At 36.8% G+C, this 25480-nt stretch overlaps 1 protein-coding gene across 2 annotated transcripts in view; it reads right to left on the reverse strand.

Moving 5' to 3' along the window:
• The window catches only part of LOC126248964 (sodium-coupled neutral amino acid transporter 9-like), a 356283-nt gene that overhangs the window by 99886 nt on the left and 230917 nt on the right, over positions 1-25480 (reverse strand). For both annotated transcript variants that reach the window (XM_049950515.1, XM_049950514.1), the window contains exon 4: positions 18116-18210. In XM_049950515.1, the coding sequence (XP_049806472.1) occupies positions 18116-18210 (95 nt within the window). The remainder of the gene's footprint in view (positions 1-18115; positions 18211-25480) is intronic.

The following is a 25480-nucleotide window of genomic DNA, read 5'->3' on the forward strand; positions in this document are numbered from 1 at the left end:
GCAGTCTGGCTCTTATGTGACATTTTGTTGACTTATAGTTGTTTATATTAACAGTGAATGTCCTATTTGTCCTATTACTTGCTTGTCTCTGGTGCCCAGAAGTTTTATAGTCTCACTGAATGAGAATATTTTCAAACTCGAAAATTTAAGAGACAACTCCTTTTCACTCTGCAGTCAACTGCCATATAGTTCACATCTATTTGCACAGCAGGAGTGAGCGAAACCCTTGTATAAATCAGTTATAGTGGACCAACTGGAGTGTCTACTGACACTCAGTAATTTTTCCTGTGGAAAGTATAGCTTTAGTAGCTACAATACTTGTTGCAGTCTTCAGGCCAAAGATCGGTTTAATGCAGCTCTCCATGCTAATCTATCCTGTGCAGGCACCTTCATCTCTGAATAATTACTGAAATCTACAGCAATGTGAGCCAGCTTACCTCATTAAGTCTCTATGACAACTTTTACTCCTTACACTTCCCTCCATTACCAAACTAATGATTTCTTGATGTGTCAGGATGTGTCCTACCAACTGAGGCCTTCTTTTAGTTAAATTGTGCCATAAGTTTTTTTTTTCTCAAAATAAAGTCAGAACCTTTTCATTAGTTACTAGATCTATCCTTTTAATCCACAGCATTTTTTTGTAGCATCACATTTCAAAAACCTTTGTTCACATTTTGTCTGAACTGTTTGTCACCCACATTTCAGTCCTGTATAAAGCTACACTCCAGACAAATACCTTCATAAAATATGTTCTAACACTTAAATTATATGGGATCTTCATAAACTCCTCTTTTGCAGCTTTCCTTGCTATTGCTAGCCTGCATTTTATACCCTGTCTTACCTCAACCAGTTTCAGTTACTTGCAGCCAAAACAGAACTTATTTACTACATTTCATGCCTCATTTTCTATTCCCCTCAGCATCACCTGATTTAATTTAACTACATTCCATTACCCTCACTTTTACTTTTGTTGATGTTCATGTTATAATGCCTTTTGAAGACACTGCCATTTCCATTCAGCTACTTTGCCATTTCTAATAATTACAATGTTATTAGAAAACTTTAAAGTTTTTATTTCTTCTTCCTGGTCTCTAATTTTCCTTTCAAATTTCTCCTTTGTTTCCTTTACTGTTTGCTGAATTTACAGATTAAATAACATCAAGGAGAGGATACAACATTGTCCTATCCCCTTCTCATCTGCTGATTCCCTTTCATGCCCTACCATATTATAACTGCATTTCGGTTTCTGTAGAAGTTTTAGATTATTCTCCTCTCCCTCTATTTTACAGCCATATGCTCAGAAGTTAAAAGAGTGTATTCCATTCAACAATGTGAAAAATTTTATTTTTATGCTACAAATGCCATAAATGCGTTTTTCAATCTGTCTCGTAAGATAAATCTAAGGGACAGTACTGCCCCATATGTTTATAAATTTCTTCAAAATGATCTTCCTCAAGGCCAGTCTCTACTAGTTGTTCCATTCTTCTGTAAATATTTATGTCAGTATTTTGAAAACATGACTTATTAAACTCATAGTTCCATAGTGTTCATGCCTGTCAGCACCTGCATGCTTTTAAATTTGGATTATTACATCCTTCTTGAAGTCTGAGGGTATTTTGCCTGTTACATATCTCTTCCAGAACAGGTGTGATAGTTTTGTCATGGCTGTCTTTCCCAATTATCCCAATAATTTTGAGGGGATGTCATCTACTACAATGGTATTGTTTCAATTTAAGTCTTTTAGTGCTCTGTCAATTTATTCTGCACCAAATAAGGTGGACGAGTGATTAGCACACTGGACTTGTATTTGGGAGGACAACAGTTCTAATGCATGTGCAACAATCCAGATATAGATTTACCAAACTTTCTCCAGCAAATACCAGAACTCGCAATCTGAAAATTATTTGGGGAAGCGCAAGGACCTGACAGGTCTTTTGTGGAGTTTCCCATGTCAGAGTATATTTTGATGATATTTGGGGTTCAGTAACTAAGACCCAACTCATTGTGAGGAATTAAATACATATCTTTATTATTCAAAATTATAAAAACTGCATATTTTGAAAGATACAAGCAAAAGTCTGACCTCTGTTTCAAAGTCTTCTGCAAAGTTAGCAAAATTAAAGTTCCTGTACAAAATATAACTGTTTCCTGTTTTAGCAGCTTGTACCATAAATTACATTTGTAAAGTCTGGAAAGGACAGATAACTCATCTGAAACACACACCAAAAGTTATGGAAGAGAAATTATAAAATATTTGGCTACAAATCAGTCTTATATGTTGGCTATAGTGCATGTTTCACAAACAAGCAGTTATTAACATCTCACTCATACAGTGAATTGATGTCACTTAGTTCCAGTAACATGGACATAGAAGAATTATAGACAAAGTTTAAGCAGATTGCAAATTTTAGGCTAGAGAGTTATCTGCCTAGTGAGTGGATAAAGGATGGAAAAGACCCACCATGGTTTAATAATGAAATTCAGAACAAGCTGAGATAGCAAAGACTGTTGCACTTTCAGTTCAAAAGAGAACGCATAAATGATGACAAAAAAGGTTAGTAGATCTTCATGTGTCTGTGAAAAGATCTATGTGCAAAGCATACAACAACTACCACTGTCACACCTTAGCAAAAGATTTGGCAGAGAACCCAAGAAAATTCTGGTCCTATGTAAAATTGCTAAGTGGGTCTTAGCCTTCCATTCAGGCCCTTGTTGACCAGTCTGGTGTGGTAGTTGAAGATCGCAAAACAAAATCCAATGTTTTAAATTTCATGTTCAAGAAATCAATCACACAGGAGAATCGTTCAAAAATATTGACATTTTACCTTCAGACGGACTGCTGTATTGGCAACACAGTAATAAGCATCCCTTGTGTAGAGAAACAGCTGAAAGATTTGAAAGCAAATGAATCACCAGGTCCAGATAGAATCCAAAGTGACTAGAAATAACTGTAGGTGACTTCAATATATAAGAAGGGTAAGAGAATGGACCCTCAAAATTACAGACCAATAGCCTTATCTTCAGTCTGCTGTAGAATCATTGAACATATTCTCAGTTCAAATAAAATAAATCTTCTTGAGACTGAGAAGCCTATGTGCACATATCAGCATGGTTTTAGAAAGCATCATTCATGCAAAACTCAGCTTGCGCTGTTCTCACATGATATGGATGAAGGGCAACTGACAGATTCCATATCTCTAGGTTTCCAGAAAGCTTTTGACATGATGCCCCAATGCAGGCTGTTAATGGAGGTATGAGCATGTGGAATAATTTCACAGATATGTAAGTGGCTCAAAGACTTCTTAAGTAATAGAACCTAGTACATTGTCCTCAACAGCAAATGTTCATCAGAGACAAGGGTGTCATCAGGAGTGCCCTAGGGAAGTGTGATAGGACCACTGTTGTTCTCTATATGCATAAATGATTTGGCGAACAGGGTGGGCAGCAATCTGCCGTTGTTTGCTGATGATGCTATGGTGAATGGTAAGGTGTCCAATTTGAGTAACTTTAGGAAGATACAAGATGATTTAGATAAAATTTCCAATTGGTGTGATGAAGGGCAGCTAGCTGTAAATGTGTAAAAATGTAAGTTAATGCAGATGAGTGGTAAGAACAAACCTGTAATGTTTAGTTACAGTATTACTGCTAGTGTCTTTGTGAATGTTCTAGTATGTAATAATTTTCAATTTTTTTGTTTTCATCCATATCAGTATCAATCGCATCATCATTATGCATGGCAGAAATGAATATAACATTTTTGTTTTGTTTTGGGAGATAAAAAGCAAAGTAGCTATTGGGTGAAAAGCAAATATATTCAGTTTTACACTGTGGTCTGTGATGTCTCGCTGGGTGGAAGCTGTTCCTTTACCCAACATCACTGCTGAAACTGTGGCCAAGGGTTTCGTCTCCTCATGGACTGCCAGGTTCGGTTGCCCAACCACCATCACCACTGACCAAGGTTGGCAGATTGAGTCTGCCCTGTTCACCACTTTATGTAATATCTGTGGCATTAAAAATATTCATAAAACAGCCTACCACTCGCAAAGCAACAGGTTAGTTGAACAGTGGCACCGCACCCTCAAAACTGCCCTCAGGTACCACAACTGCCTCTGGCCTGAGGCACTTTTGTGGGTGTTACTTGGTCTCAGTTTGACCTTTAAACCAGACTTACAGTGAAACATCTCTGAATTCGTTTCCAGGGAGAACCCAGTCCTACCAGGGGAACTTATGCTGCCTCAAGCACCCAAGGATTTTTCCCCCTCCCCAGATTATGTTAGTCGCATGTGCACTCACTTCAAACATGCACGGCTACATCTGCCTATCAGCCATTCCCCACCGGACACTTACGTGCCAACCACACTCAACACTTGCTCTCATGTTATGCTCATGGATGATTCCGTTAGACAACCCTTCCAATCACCCTACCTTGGCCCCTTTAAAGTACTCTGGTGGGTCAATACAACGTTCGACATTATGGTTAAAGATCGTCCTCAAACTGTTTCATTGAACAGGCTGAGACCTGCTTTTGTGGACTCCGACGCCCCTCTGCCATCTCAGTCGGAGCCTGAAATTGCTTTGTCTCATCCCATGGTGCTGTTTTCTCCAACCCATGATTCGTTATCGCCATTCACAGGTTTTTCAGTCATGTCACCATCCATCCCACGTACGGGTTTCACCGCCACTTCACCGTCTGCAGAGACTCGCTCTCCCACATTCAACCTGTGCTGCAATGTACCACCACACCACATGGACGATGTGTCAATTGTCACCTTTGATGACTGTGTGTTCATGCTCCTAACAGACACTGCGACCTCGCCATCCAACGGGTAGTTAAATGTCAGTGTGGTGCATAGCCTGCCCCTCCCCCATGAGTGCGACCCGTCAGAAATCCAAGCGTTCATCTCGTCAGACAGCTTGATTTGCATATGGGGTGGACATGCCTGCACCACACCACAGGCCATTCCACATGCCTGCTCTCAGGCCAGTCAACGCATTGTCTGCCCCCTCTGGTTAACCGACTACGAGTTGGATTACTACCGACGCCGACGCCCACATGACCTCTGTTCAAGCCTCGCTGGTGGTACTCTGTATTGCGGAGGGGGAGGGGGAGGGTCATGGTTGCTGTGTGGCATCAGTAGGTAGTATTGACCATGATTAACACTATCTTTGTACTCTGATTACTCTGCCACGTTAGTTTTTAGTTCTGTTCTGTTTCACAAGCAGTGTACACATATATGACTTACTGCGAAATATATCTCTATGTGGAATTTAACTGGGATAGTTATTGCATTCAATGGATAATCATATCCCTTTCCCATAAGAGAAACACTAACAGAAATCTGGATCAAAATAGAGACAAAATTACTGACCCTAACAGAGTAGCTGAAGTTTTTAATGTATGTTTCACAGAAATAGCAAGTAATCCAAAAGTAATCTGTAGAAAAATAGCAAACATGAAAACACTGACCAGCAAAAAACCTATTTAAATGAAACAACAATATTTTTGTATCCTATAGGTGAAAAGGACATACTGACTATTATAAAGGAATTAAAATCAAAATTTTCTTCAGGCATAGACAATGTTCCTGATTCCATGTTTTTAAAAAAAATGTACAACAGTATTGACTTTGCTCCAACTCATACTTGCACCTTTGCTATATATAGTGGTGTTTTTCAGAAAAACTAAAAATGATGAAGGTGAGGCCTGTGTTCAGCAATGGAGACAAGACAAATGAAGAGAACTACACACCATAATAGCTGCTGTCTGGTTTTTCTGAAATACTGGGAAAAGTGTTTTACAGTAGACTTACTACATTCATAGAGCAAAATTAATTTGTATCAAGTACCCAACATGGATTCAGAAAATAAACATCAACAGAAACTGCCATTTCTAATTTGGTTAATGAGGCCTTCACTGCAATAGACCACAAGAAACATGTATCAACAATATTTATGGACCTCACAAAATCCTTTGGTGTTATATACCACAACATACTGCCTCAAAAATTGGAGTATGTAGGAATCAGGGAACTGGCACATGTATGTGTGACAAATGGTTCAAATGGCTCTGAGCACTATGGGACTTAACTGCTGTGGTCATCAGTCCCCTAGAACTTAGAACTACTTAAACCTAACTAACCTAAGGACATCACACACATCCATGCCCGAGGCAGGATTCGAACCTGCGACCGGAGCGGTCACGCGGTTCCAGACTGAAGCGCCCAGACCGCACGGTCACACCGGCCGGCGTATGAGTGACATCATCCAGGAAAAGCAAGTAGTAGAAATCACACATGAGGAAGATTGTATAACTAACATTCTAAAAGAAAAGAAATTAAATTTAGTGTGCACCATAGTTCTAGTTTGGGCCCAGTGTTGTTCTTGATATTCATCAATGACCCAGAGTCATTCAAAACTCCCAGAAATTTATAAAATTTGTGGATGACAAAACTGTATCAATAAAAGTTAAAACTACTACAGAACTATGATATGAAATATAAAAACTGTTTCCCTTATCGATTGTGCTATGTATTAGATTATACTATTATTTTCATGTATTGTATGGGATTGCTTTATTCCACTGTATTACATACTTAAAATTATTTATGGTAATGAATCAATTTTACTGTAATGTACCATGTATTTGAAACTGTGTATTAATGTACATAATAAGCAATATTTTGTACCAATGTTTCTATGAACTGGATGCTTAATAAATAAATAAATGTATTAAATACTTTCATCAGTTGGGCCATTATGCTTGTTGGGGTGCAGAATTTGACTTTATATTTTTTGTGGTACTAATTTCTCTGAAGAAGATATTATTCTTCATTATTCAATTATGCTCTTAATTAATAACTGAATAAGTTAACATAATTACAAATATGGCAACTTTTCTTGTAAGTAGGTTTATCACAGAGGTGGCACACAAAATGTTTTGGTAACATTTTTTACTTTGTTAACAAACAAAATTTAGCTAAAGAAAATTCTTGTTGAAACATATAGATCTTTTGCTCCACTAAATTTTTACAATACAGGATGTTTATAAATGATTATCAGGTTTTTAATGCTTTATAATACTTATTATATCAAAGTTACAGTTATAAATTATATGTCAAATGAAAGATCAACTCAAACAGTTTTACCAAGAACCTTATAAATGTTCAATGTGAGCACCATTTGTCACATGGCACACATCAAGTCTATAGCCGAGTTTTTCCGAAACATTGTGTGTCTTCAGTGATTGTAGCAACAGCTGCTTCAATCCAGTTTCTTAATTCAGGAAGGTCTGCTGGTAGCAGAGACATGTACACACGATCCTTGATGAAGCCGCAAAGGCAAAAAATCGCATGGAATTAGGTCGTGTGAACGTGGAGGCCATGTAAAGCAAGCCCTGTCATTGGGCACCTTGCGGCCTATCCAGTGCTTGGGTACAGTGAAGTTCAACCAATCGTGTACTTTGCTATGCCAGTGAGGTGGTGCACAATCTTGCTGGAAAATGAAGTTCTCTGGTGCATCTTTTTCCAACTGAGAGAAGAGCCATTGCTCTAGTGTATCAAGGTAAGAAGTGCCAGTTACAGTGGGTTCACCAAAAAAGAAAGGCCCATAAACTTTATGCCAGGATACGGCACAAAAAACAGCTACTTTAGGGGAATCTCATTGCATTTTTACCACCTCCTGAAGATTTTCTGATCCCCAGATGCACACATTATGTGTTAACATGTCTAATAAGGTGAAAGGTCGATTCATCACTGAAGACAACATGATCCAGAAAATCTTCATCGTCATGAAACAACATTTCGTTTGTGAAAGTGGCACATAATCCATGGTCTGCTGGCTTTAGAGTCTGTAATAACTGTAAACAGTAAGGATGTAGTTGTATACGTTTTCTTAAAACTTTCCAAACAGTTGACACAGAAAACTTGTAATTCATGACTAGCCCTCCAGACTGATTTCTTTTGGCTATGAGTGAATGACTCTCTCACTCGCTCAACAGTCTCTTCACTAACTCTTGGTCTTCCTGTGCGCTTCCCTTTACAAAGACAGCTGGTATCTTCAAACTGATGATACGTTCTACGAATGTTATTATCACTTGGAGGATCACAACCAAACTTGAGCCAGAATGCACGTTGCACAGTAACTACAGATTCAGTCTTTGCAAACTGCAAAACACAAAACACTTTCGAGAATGAGATTTTCACTCTGCAGCGGAGTGTGCGCTGATATGAAACTTCCTGGCAGATTAAAACTGTGTGCCCGACCGAGACTCGAACTCGGGACCTTTGCCTTTCACGGGCAAGTGCTCTACTAACTGAGCTACCGAAGCATGACTCACGCCCGTTACACACAGCTTTACTTCTGCTAGTACCTCATCTCCTACCTTCCAAACTTTACAGAAGCTCTCCTGCAGAGGGTACCTTGAGTACCTCTATCTGTTCTCCCTTCTATTCCAGTCTTGTATTGTTCGTGGAAAGAAGGATTGTTGGTATGCCTCTGTGTGGGCTCTAATCTCACTGTTTTATCCTCATGGTCTCTTCACGAGATATACGTAGGAGGGAGCAATATACTGCTTAACTCGTCGGTGAAGGTATGTTCTCGAAGCTTCAACAAAAGCCCGTACTGAGCTACTGAGCATCTCTCCTGCAGAGTCTTCCACTGGAGTTTATCTATCATCTCTGTAACACTTTCGCGATTACTAAATGATCCTGTAACGAAGCGCGCTGCTCTCCGTTGGATCTTCTCTATCTCCTCTATCAACCCTATCTGATACGGATCCCACACTGGTGAGCAGTATTCAAGCAGCAGGTGAACAAGCGTACTGTAACCTACTTCCTTTGTTTTCAGATTGCATTCCCTTAGGATTCTTCCAATGAATCTCTGCTTTACCGATGATCAACTTTATATGATCATTCCATTTTAAATCACTCCTAATGCATACTCCCAGATTATTTATGGAATTAACTGCTTCCAGTTGCTGACCTGCTATATTGTAGCTAGATGATAAGGTATCTTTCTTTCTATGTATTCACAGCTCAATACACTTGTCTACATTGAGATTCAATTGCCATTTCCTGCACCATGTGTCAATTCGCTGCAGATCCTCCTGCATTTCAGTACAATTTTCCATTGTTACAACATCTTGATATACCACAGCATCATCCACAAAAAGCCTCAGTGAACTTCTGATGTCATCCACAAGGTCATTTATGTATATTGTGAATAGCAACAGTTCTATGACACTCCCATATGGCACACCTGAAATCACTCTTACTTCGGAAGTAAGTTTCTGTCCATTGAGAATGACATGCTGTGTTCTGTTATCTAGAAACTCTTCAATCCAATCACACAATTTTCATAATATTTTAAGTGGTTTATACTTCTGTAATAAGATAGTTTATTTATATTAATCTTTACATGATGGGAAATTTTCTTGCTTTGATAAGTGAATGTATATTTTATTGCTTCTGATAAAAATAGTCTTGCCTGAATTAAGCTTTTGTATACAATTTTTCATTCTGTTTAGTTTTCAAGAAAGTTTTGTGAATGAATTTTATAGCCATTTGAATTTTAAAATAAATGTTTTATGCATTGTTAGATCTATGTTCATATAACATTATTTTTAGTATTTTCTCTGCAATATAGGAACTTTGTTTGGAAATGTACATGTAACCCTCAGAGGGAGATACACACTTTGTATATTATGTACTTGGCATGTACAAGGCCTCAACCTGTTGTAGCACTCTTTCTGTCTTTGCTTTATTTATTTATTTATATCCCATAAATCCAATACTGTGAGGCATTTGCATGGATGTAGGGCGTGTCAGAATTATTACAAATAATACAAAAGGAATACATAAAGTACCTCTTGCAAGAGGATATGAGGTATAAGACAAAATACACATTAATAGGTATAGAAAAAATTACATTAAAAAATATGGTTGATCTTAACAGCTAAATGAAAGACACAGTGATGTTAACAGTGATTGTGAGTATCGTAATGCACAATAGCACATCAAATTAGTAAATGGAAAAATCAATTAAAGTTAATTCTACTGAAATATTCTTCTATCGAATAGAAGGAATTATCTAATAAGTACTGTTTGAGCTGTTGTTTAAATTTGGGAAGCTCGTGGATAAGTAATTTCAGTGATGGTGGGAGAGCATTGAACACCTTGCAGCTCATGTAATGGACTCTTTTTTTTGTACAATAGTAAGGTTTTTTGATTCATAATGGAGGTACATCTTCCTCCTGGTATTGTGGGTATGGTATAAATCATTGGCTTTGTACGATTGTCCATTTTTACCAATGAAACATAACAGGGAGTAGATATATTGGCATGCAGTTGTCAGTATCCCTAATTTTCTGAAAAGGTTCCTACAAGAATGTCTAGGCTGGACTCCGCCCATTTTCCTAATAACTCTCTTTTGGGCAATCAATATTTTTTTGGATAGTGGCTGATTACCCCAGAAAACTATGCCATACAGCAATAATGCATGGAAATAACTAAAATAAGCAGTTTTTGTGGTGTCTCAGTCACATACAGTGGAAATAATACATACAGCGAATGTTGCTGAGCTGAGTTTTTTGTGGAGGTGTAAAATATGTTCAGGCCATTTTAGACTGTTGTCAATGTGTACACCCAGAAAGCTGGTTGACTCAACTTGTAGTAACTCACTACCATTCAATGTAATACTTAATTGATCCTCAACTTTTTTCCTTACTTTGAAATGTACAAACTGGGTCTTATTATCATTTAGTGATAACCCATTATTTACAAACCGTTCGCGGCCCATGGTCTTGCGGTAGTGTTCTCGCTTCCCGCGCACGGGGTCCCGGGTTCGATTCCCCGCAGGGATTTTCTCTGCCTCGAGATGACTGGGTGTTGTGTGTCTTTCATCATCATTTCATCCTCATCCACTCGCAAGTCACCGTAGTGGCATTAAAGAACTTGTGGAGCGGCGGCTGAACCGCCCCGCAAGGGGTCTCCCGGTGAAATATGGTCTCCCGGCTGAGACACAAAGTTGAAATATGCTCACTATTTTTTATTTACTTAAATTTGACATATTTCGTGACAGTACCTTTTCCGTTAGATGTTTACAAGGCGATATTGGTCTTGGCTTCAGTTGTCTAGTGGAAGTGTGATTCCACAATGCATCTTTGTCGGCTGCAGAAATGACCTGGTTCAATGTGTTTGCCTCATTTTTGGTGCTTCAAATACCATTTCTTCGAATGTAGTTTCTTCTTAAAGTTTATATAAAAAAATAATAGTAATATAATTCAAAATTATTTGTGACGGCGACCTGCACATTGTTCTACCATCAACACACACCAAGAGTTAACTGCCGACTGACTATAGTCAAAGACGACTCCAGCGTCAAAGACATTTTACACAACACACAAGCTTCCACTTGTAATCAGTCTCTTTACTATTCATCGAGACATTTACTAATAGTAATCAATATGCTTTCACTCTCAAAAATATAAGTAAATTAACATATAATAAGGCAAATTATAATAAAAAAATTCTGACAAAAAATATAAGAAAACATTTACAATTTGGTATCGACAAATCCGGTAAAAAATAACACATCTCCCAGATCCATTACACTGGCCACCAATGCCATACAGTCATTATTATTTACAAACCAATTACATACTTCACTAAAGACAATATTGGCCGATTCCTCAGGATTGAGGTTGGGAGTTTTGTTGATGAGGATAGAGATGTCATCAGCAAAAAGAGTAAAGTGAGTTTTAAAGCTTGTATGCAAGGGAAGGTCATTGATAAAGATGAGGAAGAGAAGGGGGCCAAGTACAGAGCCCTGAGGAACACCACAGCCAATAAAGCCCCAGCTAGATGACACAGAGCACCCCTCAGAGTTGTTCTACATGACCTTATGCTTTCTTCCAGCTAGGTAGGATTTAATCCATGAGCCAACTGAGTCACTTATACCATAATATTCAGCCTTTGCTAAGAGCATTTCATGATTAACAATATCAAAGGCCTTAGAAAGGTCACAGAAGATACCAACAGGAGATAATTTATTATTAAAAGACTCTAAGATTTGATGGGTGAAGGAAAAATTAGCTTGTTCTATTGATACACCCTGTTGGAATCTGAACTGGCTACCGTTTAATACCTTATAATTCTTGAGGTGTTCAATAAGTCTTTTCTGAACCAATTTGTCAAGAATTTTCTGTGCTACATTATCATTTTCTATCCATAAATCCATGAATGCTATATCTTTGTATCCACACTATCCCTACAGTGTTTGAAAAATAATGTTAGCAACTTATGATTTTTGTTGTGAGTACTTTGTCCTTCATAGCCATATCAATAATTTCAGTATGTTGTCAATACATTATTTTTCGAACCAACCTGCAGTGTTGTTACGTAGTGAGTAACTTCCTATCATTCGTGCAAATATGACAAGTACTGGTGGCTATATCTTTTTCTGTGTGTACACACACATTTATATGTTTACTTCTACATCTTCCTGTCATCTTGAGTAGAGGTTCAGACAATTTTTCAGTGACAAGGTTCCTTACAATGTTGAAGAGGCATGATCACGATCATCCATTCTTATGTTCTGGCAATTGGGTATTATGTTTGTTTCTTGTACATGATCAGTAATATAATTTAAGGCTATCCTAATTTAATATACTCATCCATGTAGGTAAACAGAATACTTGATAAATAATGTAAAATATTATGTCACATACTTTAATGAGAGATATTTAAACTGCCAATTTTAACTTATAAATTTCTAGATTCTATAATGATTTAATGCAAATCTTGATAATATGTAATCGAATTATCCTGACTTTTCTATCTTAAAAAAATCAGCAATTACTTCAGTTGTATCCTAATTGAACACCACCACTAATGTTTGACAGAAGAGAAACAAAATTTGTGTATTATGATGATTCGCTAACAAATTCAATTTAAACTTCCATGTTATATTTCTTGAATATGTCTAGATAATAGTATATTTACAGACCTCCAGCATGCTGCTGGTGAAATAGGTCAACAACTTTTTCTTTATTGAAATAAATGATTAGAATTCCATCAAATGTCATATTAAGAAGTATCCTCTATTTATTTATTTAAGGCGATTAGTTTTGAACATTATGTCCATTTTTGAACCATCTGTCTTTGTAAGTAATTAACATAGAGTCAAATATTCATGTTTGAGAACAGCCACAATGGATAGTCCAGAATGGCAACACAGGTAGTTCAAAAGACAGTAAAAAACCTATGATGAACAGTACAGAATTTTATTTTGAATTACATGTTGACCTCTTAAAAATTTTGCATGGATGTTTGTATTATATGTATTCTATTATAGGAGACGCACCAAACAGCTGCTTATAATAAGCAATCTTTATTTAGGAGACTGTTTAGGCTTTAATGCCATTTTCAAGGCCATCTAGATTGATGTGATGTCTATATTACATCATTAGTGGACTGTCTTATAACTGTCACTGTTATAATAAAATGGTAAATGATGTCAGTATATTGAAAATAAAATGTTAATTGTCATGTGACAGTAGTTTGGCAGTACCACTCTTATGGTGCTATATGCTTACTTGTGTTTGATGTTTACATATAGTGTTGTAATGTGGAAGTGTCAAACGTCTGACACATCATAATTAACATTTTATTTTCAACGTATTGTCATCATTTACAATTTTATTAAAACAGTGACAGTTCTAAGACAGTCCACTAATGACGTAATATGGATGTCACATCAATCTATATGCACTTGAAAATGGCACAAAGCCAAAACAGTCTTTCCTAAATAAAGATTTCTTATTATAAGCAGCTATTTGGTGCATCTACCATAATAATCATGTTGTTATCTGACATATATAATGTTACTTCCCCTAAAGAGGAAAAATTATATGTATTTTTGTATTTGAACTCTTCATGTAGTTTGAAAATGGTTGGTCAGAAATCTGCAAGGGTTCCATTTCCACTCACTGATAGGACAATCTCAGATGCACGAACATGCTTTCTGTCTGTATAGGTATGTGTCTTGCTGCCACAAAAACTAATTTACTAATAATTTGGTAGCTGATGTAAACGAAACTGTTGAAAGAGACATTGAAGTACCATCTGAGAAGTGTAAATTTACTACAAGAAATGTTATTACTTTCTATATGAAAAATATAAATCTACTTAAAAAGCTATTGAAACTACCAATCAGAACTGCGGTGAGATACAGTTTGAAGGTCACAGCAGACACTTATTCAAAGAGACAATTACCATACTTACAGAATTAAGAACAACAAGATATGTAATACTTTACCAAAACTAATGTTGAACTGCGTTATTCTTTTTGTAACAGAGAAAAATTTGTTTATGCTTGGGTGTTAGGAAGAGACAAAGGATTGTGTACTAAAGGTCCTTCTTCACTCTACTGATTTTTGTTGGAAACAATAACTAAGAACTTTGCATTACATGTGTTTATATTTTGTCCTGTTTAGTTTCACAAAAATGTATGTGTAAATGGATTTTTTGTACACATTTTGTTTGAATCTTGCTAGCTTGAAGCAGCTGCACTGTAAAGAGTTGCACAGAAACAAATTTTCATTTACATGTACTTTGTAGTCATTGAATTCCTAGTCTTTGTTGATGTATATACACTCCTGGAAATGGAAAAAAGAACACATTGACACCGGTGTGTCAGACCCACCATACTTGCTCCGGACACTGCGAGAGGGCTGTACAAGCAATGATCACACGCACGGCACAGCGGACACACCAGGAACCGCGGTGTTGGCCGTCGAATGGCGCTAGCTGCGCAGCATTTGTGCACCGCCGCCGTCAGTGTCAGCTAGTTTGCCGCGGCATACAGAGCTCCATCGCAGTTTCTAACACTGGTAGCATGCCGCGACAGCGTGGACGTGAACCGTATGTGCAGTTGACGTACTTTGAGCGAGGGCCACCCAACGTGCTCTAGAAGGTGTAAGTCAACTACCCTGGCCAGCAAGATCTCCGGATCTGTCCCCCATTGAGCATGTTTGGGACTGGATGAAGCGTCGTCTCACGCAGTCTGCACGTCCAGCACGAACGCTGGTCCAACTGAGGCGCCAGGTGGAAATGGCATGGCAAGCCGTTCCACAGGACTACATCCAGCATCTCTACGATCGTCTCCATGGGAGAATAGCAGCCTGCATTGCTGCGAAAGGTGGATATACACTGTACTAGTGCCGACATTGTGCATGCTCTGTTGCCTGTGTCTATGTGCCTGTGGTTCTGTCAGTGTGATCATGTGATGTATCTGACCCCAGAAATGTGTCAATAAAGTTTCCCCTTCCTGGGACAATGAATTCACGGTGTTCTTATTTCAATTTCCAGGAGTGTATTTATTAGATTGGTCACAGTATTTTTTTGAAAATGTAATTAGTCACAATTTTTACTTCATTTCTTCTAGTAGTGTACAATTTTATTATGTACATTGCAGAAATTTTCTATTTACATACATATTATAACAATATACATGGAATAATTATTTGCCTTGTGAGAAAGATACAAATTCTCCTACTTTTTTTCTAATTATTGCTATTTGTGAATTAAATTTTCAAATGTTTGAAGTAAAAGAACTGCAACATATATACTCATATAAATAAGGTTTTCTTTAAAGGAAGAACATGTGAACATAACATTCCAGTTTAATATATGTAATTTTTTAACTAAATGTTTTATTTTTAGGGAACTGTTTTTCAGGAAATTATTTTCTTTAGATTTGTCAAAATTAAACACTGGGCAGTTCCGTTATATTGCTATCCAAATTTTGAAAATCTTACATGCTTGTAATGGAACTGATCAATGGCTCACTTCTTGATACAGTCACATAAATGCATTAATTGGCACATGGACATCCTTCAGATATCATAAAAAATTTTGACCCTTGATTATGATTAAATAAGTTGTAGAGTGTTATTTCTCTTATGTACAAATATAAAGGAAGGAAGAATGGAAGGAAGGATGGTTGGGTTTAATGTCCCATCAGCATCAAGGTCATTAGAGATGGAGCATGAGCTCGAATTGTGTCAAGGATGGGGAAGGAAATCGGCTGTGTCATTTTAAAAGCAACTATCCCAGCATTTGACTGGAGCAATTTAGGGAAAGAATGGAAAACCTAAATCTGGAGGGCTGGAAGTGGGTTTGAACCATCATCGTCTCAAATGTGAGTCCCGTGTGCTAACCACTGAGCATTCTCACTTGGTGTAAATATAAAAACTTGTAGTCACAAATTTGTGTATAACAATTTGAAAAGCATGTGTAATGTGAATTTTGTAAAATGTTAATGACATATAACTTTTAGTTTTGATTGACAAGACCAATAATATCAATAGAAATGTCTTTGCATTGCGACTTGAACATCTCTGGTCACTTTAGTCTAACTTTTTACCTTTCTGTAATACAGTATGGTGTATCAACACTGTTCTGTTCTGATCTGATCCGTAATGCTGTGCTCAGTACTCCAATGTGCCTTCTATTATTAAGTGCACATTTCAAGTGCTTTAGTACACCAGTCTTAAAGATTAATGGGGAGCAACTCAGCTGTACTATTACACATTTAGTGTGCTACAACTGGTATCATTCTTAGAAAAATATCATATGTAATGTTAAAGACCAAATCCAAATGAATTATCACAAAACTTCTGCTAACCATCTGTCAGAAGCGTGGTCAGCAGGTATGGCATTCTGTTCACCATACTTCTGCCAGATGGTCAGCAGAATGTATAGTTATATAATATGCTGTATAAGATTCATAACTGATAATTTTTTAACATAACAAATTTTAATCTGAAATATGTGTTCTTTCTTGCTCAAATTCTTAGACGATCCTTCATGAACTCTTCAAGTGAATATCAAAATTTCTGCACCAGTTTGTCATATACTGTTTTCAGTGATTCTGAGTTGGTATTGAGTAGATCTTTTCCTTTTACTTTGTCACATATTTCCATACCCATGTGCTGTTGAGTTTGAGCTTTAAGTTTCAAATGATGGAATGTAGCATAAAAATATTTTGATTTCTGGTATTGTAACTGTATTGAAGCTGATTTGCTGCAAATAAATCAGCGTTACAATGAACAAAGATAATCTTTTGATAGAGGTATAGTGAAGGAGCACTTGGAATAGTTAGGTTTTTTTATAAGTGGGTGACATTATTTTCTTCAGTTTGCATTCTGCATATTTTTCATTAGGATCTTTAAGTGTTAATACATGTGACATATTTTTCAGGCTGCCTCAAAATATAGTGCCATACCCTATTACTACTCATTTATTATGGAACCAGTAATTTATATAATTGATGAAGAGCAAAAAGGTTCTGCAAAATTATGTTTCTAAAATTTATTCGCGAGTAACCAAAAATCTGAACAGCTTTTGCTGAAGATGGAACATTCCTTAAGTTCCAGCTAATTTTGAGAAACTTCAAGAAGACCCCAAGAAAGAAATAAACAAGGTAACTACTTTCATTTCGAATAGTGGTTCTAATTATGTGCATTAATTTGCCTCCTTTTTTTCTTTTTTTTTTCCATATGCAGTCCTGAATAATGTGCACCACTTAAGACTGCTAGAAAAACCAAAAACCATGATTTTTTTTCAAAAAATATTGTCGATAGAAAGATGTGACTAGAAGTGTTCTTCTTTACTCCTAAGTTATGGACCTATCAAATTTAATTCTAAAACAGCACGCAAAGGATGAATAAATAAATAAATAAAATGCACTATTGGTAATAACAACTGAGTTTCTTACGTATAAAAACTTGTTTGAAGGATGAAAAGCTTCTTATTCAGAATGCATGGATAGTGATTCCCAAATGCAGTGAAGAATTTATAGCTGGCCGGGGTGGCCGAGTGGTTCTAGGCATGGATGTTTGTGGTGTCCTTAGGTTAGTTAGGTTTAAGTAGTTCTAAGTTCTAGGGGACTGATGCCCTCAGAAGTTAAGTCCCATAGTGCTCAGAGCCATTTGAAGAATTTATAACTGACAGAGAATTTACATAGACTAAAATTATAAAATACTGTAACATTACTTAATTTACATTAATTTTTCTAATAAACTTCATTATTAGTAACATATTAAAAATTTTCTTACATTGTAACAAAGCTGCTCTGTTTTGGACTCTCTTGGTCTCTCCCAGGAACATATGGCACAAACACTGATGTAGGAATTACATGATCAGGCACCACCTACAACAATAAATTCATTATTTACTGAAAATACAACCAGTGAAAGAGGAAAAAATCATGTAAGTCTACTGATTTTCTCTAAAATAATAACATGAAAATAGTATCTGACAAGCCTGAAAAACCAGGTTTCAATCCTGACAGATTATTTGAATTATATAGCCCACATGTTGGTATATTCAGTCAGCATATTAAATTACGGTATTTACAGTTTTTCTTAGACCACTTATTGTTGCTGTGCCCTTCATCAAAAGATTTACTTCCACACACACACACACACACACACACACACACACGATAACTAAACTGAGTATCCCCTGAAGTCTCACAATTTGCCCTACAACTTATAGATTGTGCCGTAACTTTCCTTCTTCCCTAATTGAGTTCTGTACCTCTTCATTAATTATTAAATCTGACAACATAATCTTCAGTCACTCTGTATTTCAAAAGCTTTTATTCTTTCCTTGTCTGTATTGCTGGTCGTTCACTGTTTGTATCTATATATTAGGCCAACTTCAGGCAAATATTTGCAGAAAAGCTTTCCTTCATTTAAATTTATTATGTATGTCAATATATTGCTCTTTTTCAGAAATACTTTTCTTACTACTGACAATCTGCATTTTACATGATCCAGTCACATTAATGTGACTACCGAATATGTTAGACATCAATGTGCAGTAACCACTCACAGACCGCAGTTATCAGCACTAGCAGTGGACAGTATACAAAATCTGTCTGGGGAATGCAGGAAACAGTGCAGTCATTGTCATAGGACAGAAATGGAGTGACTTATCTGATGTCCAAAAGTTCATTATCATTGGCTTTTGGGTCAATGGCTAAATTTGTAAACTGTTCATGTGTTGCCATGGTTAAAGCATACCGTGCATGGCAAAATGGTGCTAACCAAAACTGGCACAGAGGCAACTGTGGTGCATCATGTGCCATAGATGACAGGGGTGAACAATGGCTGTGGTTGATGTATATGGCCAATAGGTATGCAACTGCTGGCAACTGACCACCCAGATGACCAATGGTCTATGAACAATGTCTTCTCATCGACCATTCAGTGAATGTTGCTGCATCTGGACCTTTGTAGCAGGTGTCTGGTTCACGCATCTATGTTGACTGCTGTTCATTGGTGACAAAGGATGGAATTTGCATACCAATACCATGATTAGATTCCCACTGAGAGGCAACAAGGACCTTTCCAGACGAATCTCATCAGCATGAAATGTCTGAAATAAAACACCCGGCAGTTTTCATTAGAAGGGTCCAGGCCTGAGGAGGGAATGTTATGATTTGGAGAATGGTTTTGTGGCATTTCTTCAGTGATCTTGTGGTTCTGGAAGGCATACTGGATCAACACAAGTATGTATCTGTCCTTGTGGACCTTGTCTATGCAGTTTGTTTTTCCTCGACATGATGGCATCTTCCATCAGGACAATGCAATGTGCCACACAACTCACAGTTTATGTTAATGGTTTGAAGAGTGCCAGGATGGGTTTATCATATTCCCCTGGCCACCAAATACGCTTAATTTGAACCCAATTGAGAATCTGTAGGACCACCTCAGTCGGGGTGTTTGTGCAGTGGATCTTCAACTGAGAGACCTAGTGCAGCTGGCCATGGCACTAGAGTCAGCATCACTCCACACACATTTCAGTACCTTCCATTACCTGATTGACTCTCTTCCTGCATATCTCACACCTGTCCATGCTGCAAAATATCTTTATTCACGCTTTTGACAGGTGTTCACATTAATGTGATTGGGCAGTGTATCTCTCTGCTGTGGATTATATCAGTTATCTTGCTGCATGAACAGCAAAACTCATGTGTCAATTTAAGTATCTCATTTCGTAATCTAACTCTCTCAGCACAATCTGCCATAATTTTATCACACAATATTATCCTTCTTTTAATTTTGTTGTTCATATTATGATCTCTTTTCAGGACACTATCTATTCTGTTCTATTGATCTACTAAGTCCTTTGCTGTCACATAGAATTACAGAGACTTTTCCAAACCTTCAAAATGTTTAGTTGCTCTTCCTTAACTTTAATTCCCAGTTTTAAAAATCTATTAGGTTTACTTGAGTGTTTATACAGAGTACAGATTGAATAAAATCTCACACCCTTCTCAACTGCTACCTCCCTTTCACATACTTTGCTTCTTATAACTACAGTCTACTTTCTAAGCTTGTGGTAGATAACCTTCTGCTCTCTGTATGTTATCCACTTTGACTCCCATAACTGCAGTACGTTTTCTGAACAAGTTTTAGACAATCTTGGTCTTGTTTAGCACCAGAGCTGATACCAAATTTAATGATTCGTGGAAATCCTCTCAGTTGTATTATTACATGTCTATTGTAAACTGTATGCAGCAGGATGTGCCTGCCCAGCATACTTCTGCCAGTCTGTCAGAAGAATATGTTATTAATATAATATACTGACAAGATACATAACTGATAATTCTTTTTAACATAACAAACTTTAAGCTGAAATATGTGTTCTTTTTTGCTCAATTTATCAGACCATCCATCAAGAAATGTTCAGCTGGATATCAACATTTCTGTACCAGTTTGTCATATACTTTTTTCAGTCATTCCAAGTTAGTACTGAGCAGATCTTTTACTTTGTCATAAATTTCCATACCCATATACTATGGAGTTTAAGCACCATTCACTTTCAAATCATGCTAGACAGCTTAAAGCTATTTTGATTTCTGCTATTGTAACCATGTTGAAACTGATTTGGTGCAAATAAATTAGTGTTACTATGAACAAAGATAAACAGTTCGTAGGTGTACAGTGAGGGAGCACTTGAAATACTTAGATTTTTTATAAGTGAATGATATTATTTTCTTCAGTCTGCATTGTGCATATTTCTAATAAGAATTTTTAAGTGTTAATATCCTTGAAATATTTTTCGGGCTTCCCCAAAATGTAGTTCCATACCCTATCACCAGTTCAAAGATGCTGTAATATACTATTTTCCTGATGTTCATGCTGGCTGCATTGTGTAACATCATAATCGCAAATGCTAGGCTATTTAATTTGTTTGAAAGTTACTGCATATGAGGTGCTCATCATAAGTTTTTATCTACCTGCATTCCTAGGAATTTCACATAACTAGTTTCCTATACATCATGGTTTTTGCGATTCAATTTAGTTAATAAAGTTTAAAACAAAATGAAGTAAGTTTTTTACATGTTTATTTTTAACCCATTTAGATTAGACAAGTTATTTAATTTTTCTAGGGTATTTATTACAGTTTCAGGAATTTGGTCAGTACTTTTGGTTTAAACGATTACATAGGCCTATGTGTCATTTTCACATAAAACTGAATAACAGCCATTACTGAGTAGTAGATCATTTATGTAAAACAGAAACATGATGTGACCCAAGACTGAACTTAGGGGACTCCCTGCAAAATGGTTTTCCATTCTGAAATAATATTTTCCTCTCTCTGATATTACAACCACCCTTTGTCATCCATAAGCTATGTAGGACCATAGCCATTCTAATTCAAAGCTCTTAAATTCACAAGTTTCCAATTTAGTGACTAGTAAGCTGTGGTTCACACTGTAAAATGTCTTTGAGGGTTCATAAAAAAATTCTGTAGCATGCAGGGAGTTACCTAGAGAAGAGCTAGTTTTGTGTTCACATTCATTGATGGGAGCCACTGTATTTTTGCCTTTTAGATATTATGTTAAATTATTGTGCAAAACTTTGGATTTATTTTGTGACCACCTTCTCAAATATTTTTGAGGGTGATGTAAGAAGAGGTTGTGTGATACATTCTTGTTTTGAATAGTTGTTAAACAACTGATACTTCAGTGTATCTGGGGAAAACATTTCTTCACAAGACTGATTTACTACTGTGGATAATGGATGCACAATTATTTTAGGGATTGCTTTTAATACTTTGTTTGGTGTTCCACCCCAGCCTGCTAATGTCTCATTTTTTAGTGATAGTATTGCATTTTCGATATCTTTTGCTGTAGTTAAGCTGAATTTATGAAAGGTTCACTTTCATATTGTTCAGTGCCAAAGAAATTGACCATATCTGTGTAATTTTTTGCACCATTGTTTGATTTATTTACATTTATAAACAATTCACTTAGCAACTATGACATTTGGGCAGTATTTACAATAGTTTTACCCTCTACCTTAATTTCATAAATATCATGACCACTAGCTGTAGTGCCTGTGCATCTTTGATTACTGACCATAGGGCCTTTCACTTGTTTACATCTTACAAAATACATTTTTCAATAATTATGCTGCCCTTGCAGTCTTCTTAAAAATATCATTGTAATTTTTTCATAACACAGTTGGGACTTTTGTGTGTTTTAGTTCCCTGTGTAGCTATGTTTCTCGAGCACTATATGTTTTTATTCCTTTTGTAAACCACTTTACTTTATCAACTATTTTTATGGTACATAATAAAAGGAAATTATTCATTAAAGACATGCAAGAACTTTTACAAGAATCTAGGAAAAAATCCAGAACTTAAAATAGGCTCTATTGGTACTGAGTTCTACAGTCCACTGCACCTTACTTAATCTGTGATGGAAAAAATTCATATTTTTTTGTACTGAACCATCATCAGTTGTTGGTTTTTAGAACAAGGTTCTATTATTTAGGTAACTCCATAAACATTGCACAACAGCTACATCTACATGGATACTCCACAAATCACACTTAAGTGCCTGGCAGAGTATTCATTGAACAACCTTCACAATGAAACTTACTGGCAGATTAAAACTGTTTGCCGGACCAAGACTCAAACTTGGGACCTTTGCCTTTTGCAGGCAAGTGCTCTGCCATCTGAGCTACCCAAGCACAACTCATGCCCCATTCTCACAGCTTTACTTCTGCCAGTACCTCGTCACCTACCTTCTAAACTTTTACAGAAGCTCTCCTGCAAGGTTCGCTGGCAGGTACTGGCAGAATTAAAGCTGTGAGGATGATGCGTGAGTCGTGCATGGGTAGCTCAGATGGTAGAGCACTTGCCCATGAAAGGCAAAGGTCCTGAGTTCGAGTCTCAGTCCGGCACCCAGTTTTAATCTGCCAGGAAGTTTCATATCAGCGCACACTCTGCTGCAGAGTGAAAATCTCATTCTGGAACCTTCACAATAATTCTCTATTATTCCAATCTCAAACACTAAGCAGAAAAAACAAACACCTTTATCTTTCCATGCAATCTCTGCTTTCCCTAATTTTATTATGATGATTGTTTCTCCCTATGTAGGTCAGCATCAACAAAAAACTTAAGGAGAAAGTTGACAACTGAAAGTTGATGAGAAGGCTTCCTTTACCAGGATACAGATCATGTAGCTGTTTCTGAAGGAGCTCCTTGTGGGGTGGGGGAGTAGCTATGTATGTAAAAAACCGTATTCCATTTGAGTCCATAGATGTATCACAACACTGCACTGAACAGATATTTGAATGTTCTGTAGGGGCAGTTGAATTTAGTGAAACTAAACTTCTAATTGTTCTTGTTTGTAGGTCCCCTAACTCTAACTTCAGAGCATTTCTGCTCAAGTTAGAGAGGGTTCTTGATTCACTTTGTAGGAAGGACCAGAAATTAATTATATGTGGTGACTTCAATATTAATTTTGTATATGATGGTGGAAGAAAAAGGATGTTGGTAGATCTCCTAAATTCATGTGATCTGATGCAAACTGTGCTCTTTCCAACTAGGTTGCATGGGAACAGTAGCACAGCCATAGACAATATTTTTATTCATTCTTCATTACTAGATGGGCATTCCATTAGTAAAACTGTGAATGGCCTTTCAGACCATAATGCACAAATTTTAACACTAAAAGGCTTTTGTACTCAAACCATTGTCACATTTAATTACAAACTATGTAGGAAAGTTAATCCAACAGCAATAGAGAGTTTTTTAAACCTTATCAAGGAACAAGAGTTGCAGGACGTTTATAGTGCCGATAACATAGATGATAAATACAATGCTTTCCTTAACACATTGCTCATGCTCTTTGAGAGTTGCTTTCCATTAGAACGTTCTAAACTGGGTACTAGCAGTAATAGGCAGCCCAGGTGGCTGACCAGTGGGGTAAGGATATTGTGTAGAACACAATTAAGCTACAGTAGCCCATTACAAATAGTATTTTAAGGTGCTTAAAAATGTTATTAGGAAGGCAAGAGTGTGTGGTATACAAATAGAATAGGTAATTCACAGGACAAAATTAAAACCATATGGTCAGTTGTGAAGGAAGTATCTGGTCATCAGCACAAGGTTGAGTATGTAAAGTCAGTTCATAGTAAAAATATTTCTGATACTGATAAATCAGATATATGTAAAGTATTTAACAATCATTTTGAGAGCATTGCCGGTTAATTAAATAAAAATTTAGTTTCTACAGGAAGTCATGTAAGTTTCTTGGCAAATGCCTTTCCGAGATTGATGTGTGAAATACTCCTCTGCGATACAGACAAGAGGGAGATTGAGTCAATAATTAAATCACTGAAGACTAAGGACTCTCCTGGTTATGATGGAGTGTCTAGCAGAATATTAAAGTACTGTGCTGTACATGTTAGCCCAGTATTTAACCATATTTGTAATTTTTGCTTTAGGAATGGTCAGTTTCCAGAGCAATTAAAGTACTCAGTAGTAAAGCCGCTTTATAAAAATGGGGAAAGGGATAATGCAGATAATTTTAGACCTATTTCTATGCCACCAGTGCTTGCAAAAGTTATTGAAAAGGATGTGTATGTAAGGATAATTGATCATTTCATACCACACGATTTGCTATCAAATGTGCAGTTCGGCTTGAGAAGTCATTTAACAACTGAAAGTGCTATATTCTCTTTTCTCTGTGAGGTGCTGGATGGATTAAACAAAAGGTTTCGAATGCTTGGCATATTTTTTTATTTAACTAAGGCATTTGATTGTGTTTATCACAAAATATTGCTCCAGAAGTTGGACCATTATGGAATACGGGGAGGGGCTCACAATTGGTTCACCTTTTACTTTAGCAACAGGCGGCAAAAGGTCATTATTCACAATGTTGACAATGGCTGTGAGTGGGGTATGAGTGGGGTACTATCAAATGGGGGGTGCCCCAGGGACCAGTGTTGGGGCCATTCCTGTTCCTTATTTATCTAAATGATATGCCCTCCAGTATTATGGGTAACTCTAAAATATTTCTGTTTGCTGATGACACTAGGTTGGTAGTAAAGGATGTTGTGTGCAACATTGGCTCAGTTTCAAATAGTGCTGTCCATGACCTAAGTTCATGGCTT

This window comes from Schistocerca nitens, chromosome 3 (assembly GCF_023898315.1).
Source record: "Schistocerca nitens isolate TAMUIC-IGC-003100 chromosome 3, iqSchNite1.1, whole genome shotgun sequence".
Taxonomy (NCBI): Eukaryota; Metazoa; Arthropoda; class Insecta; order Orthoptera; family Acrididae; genus Schistocerca; species Schistocerca nitens.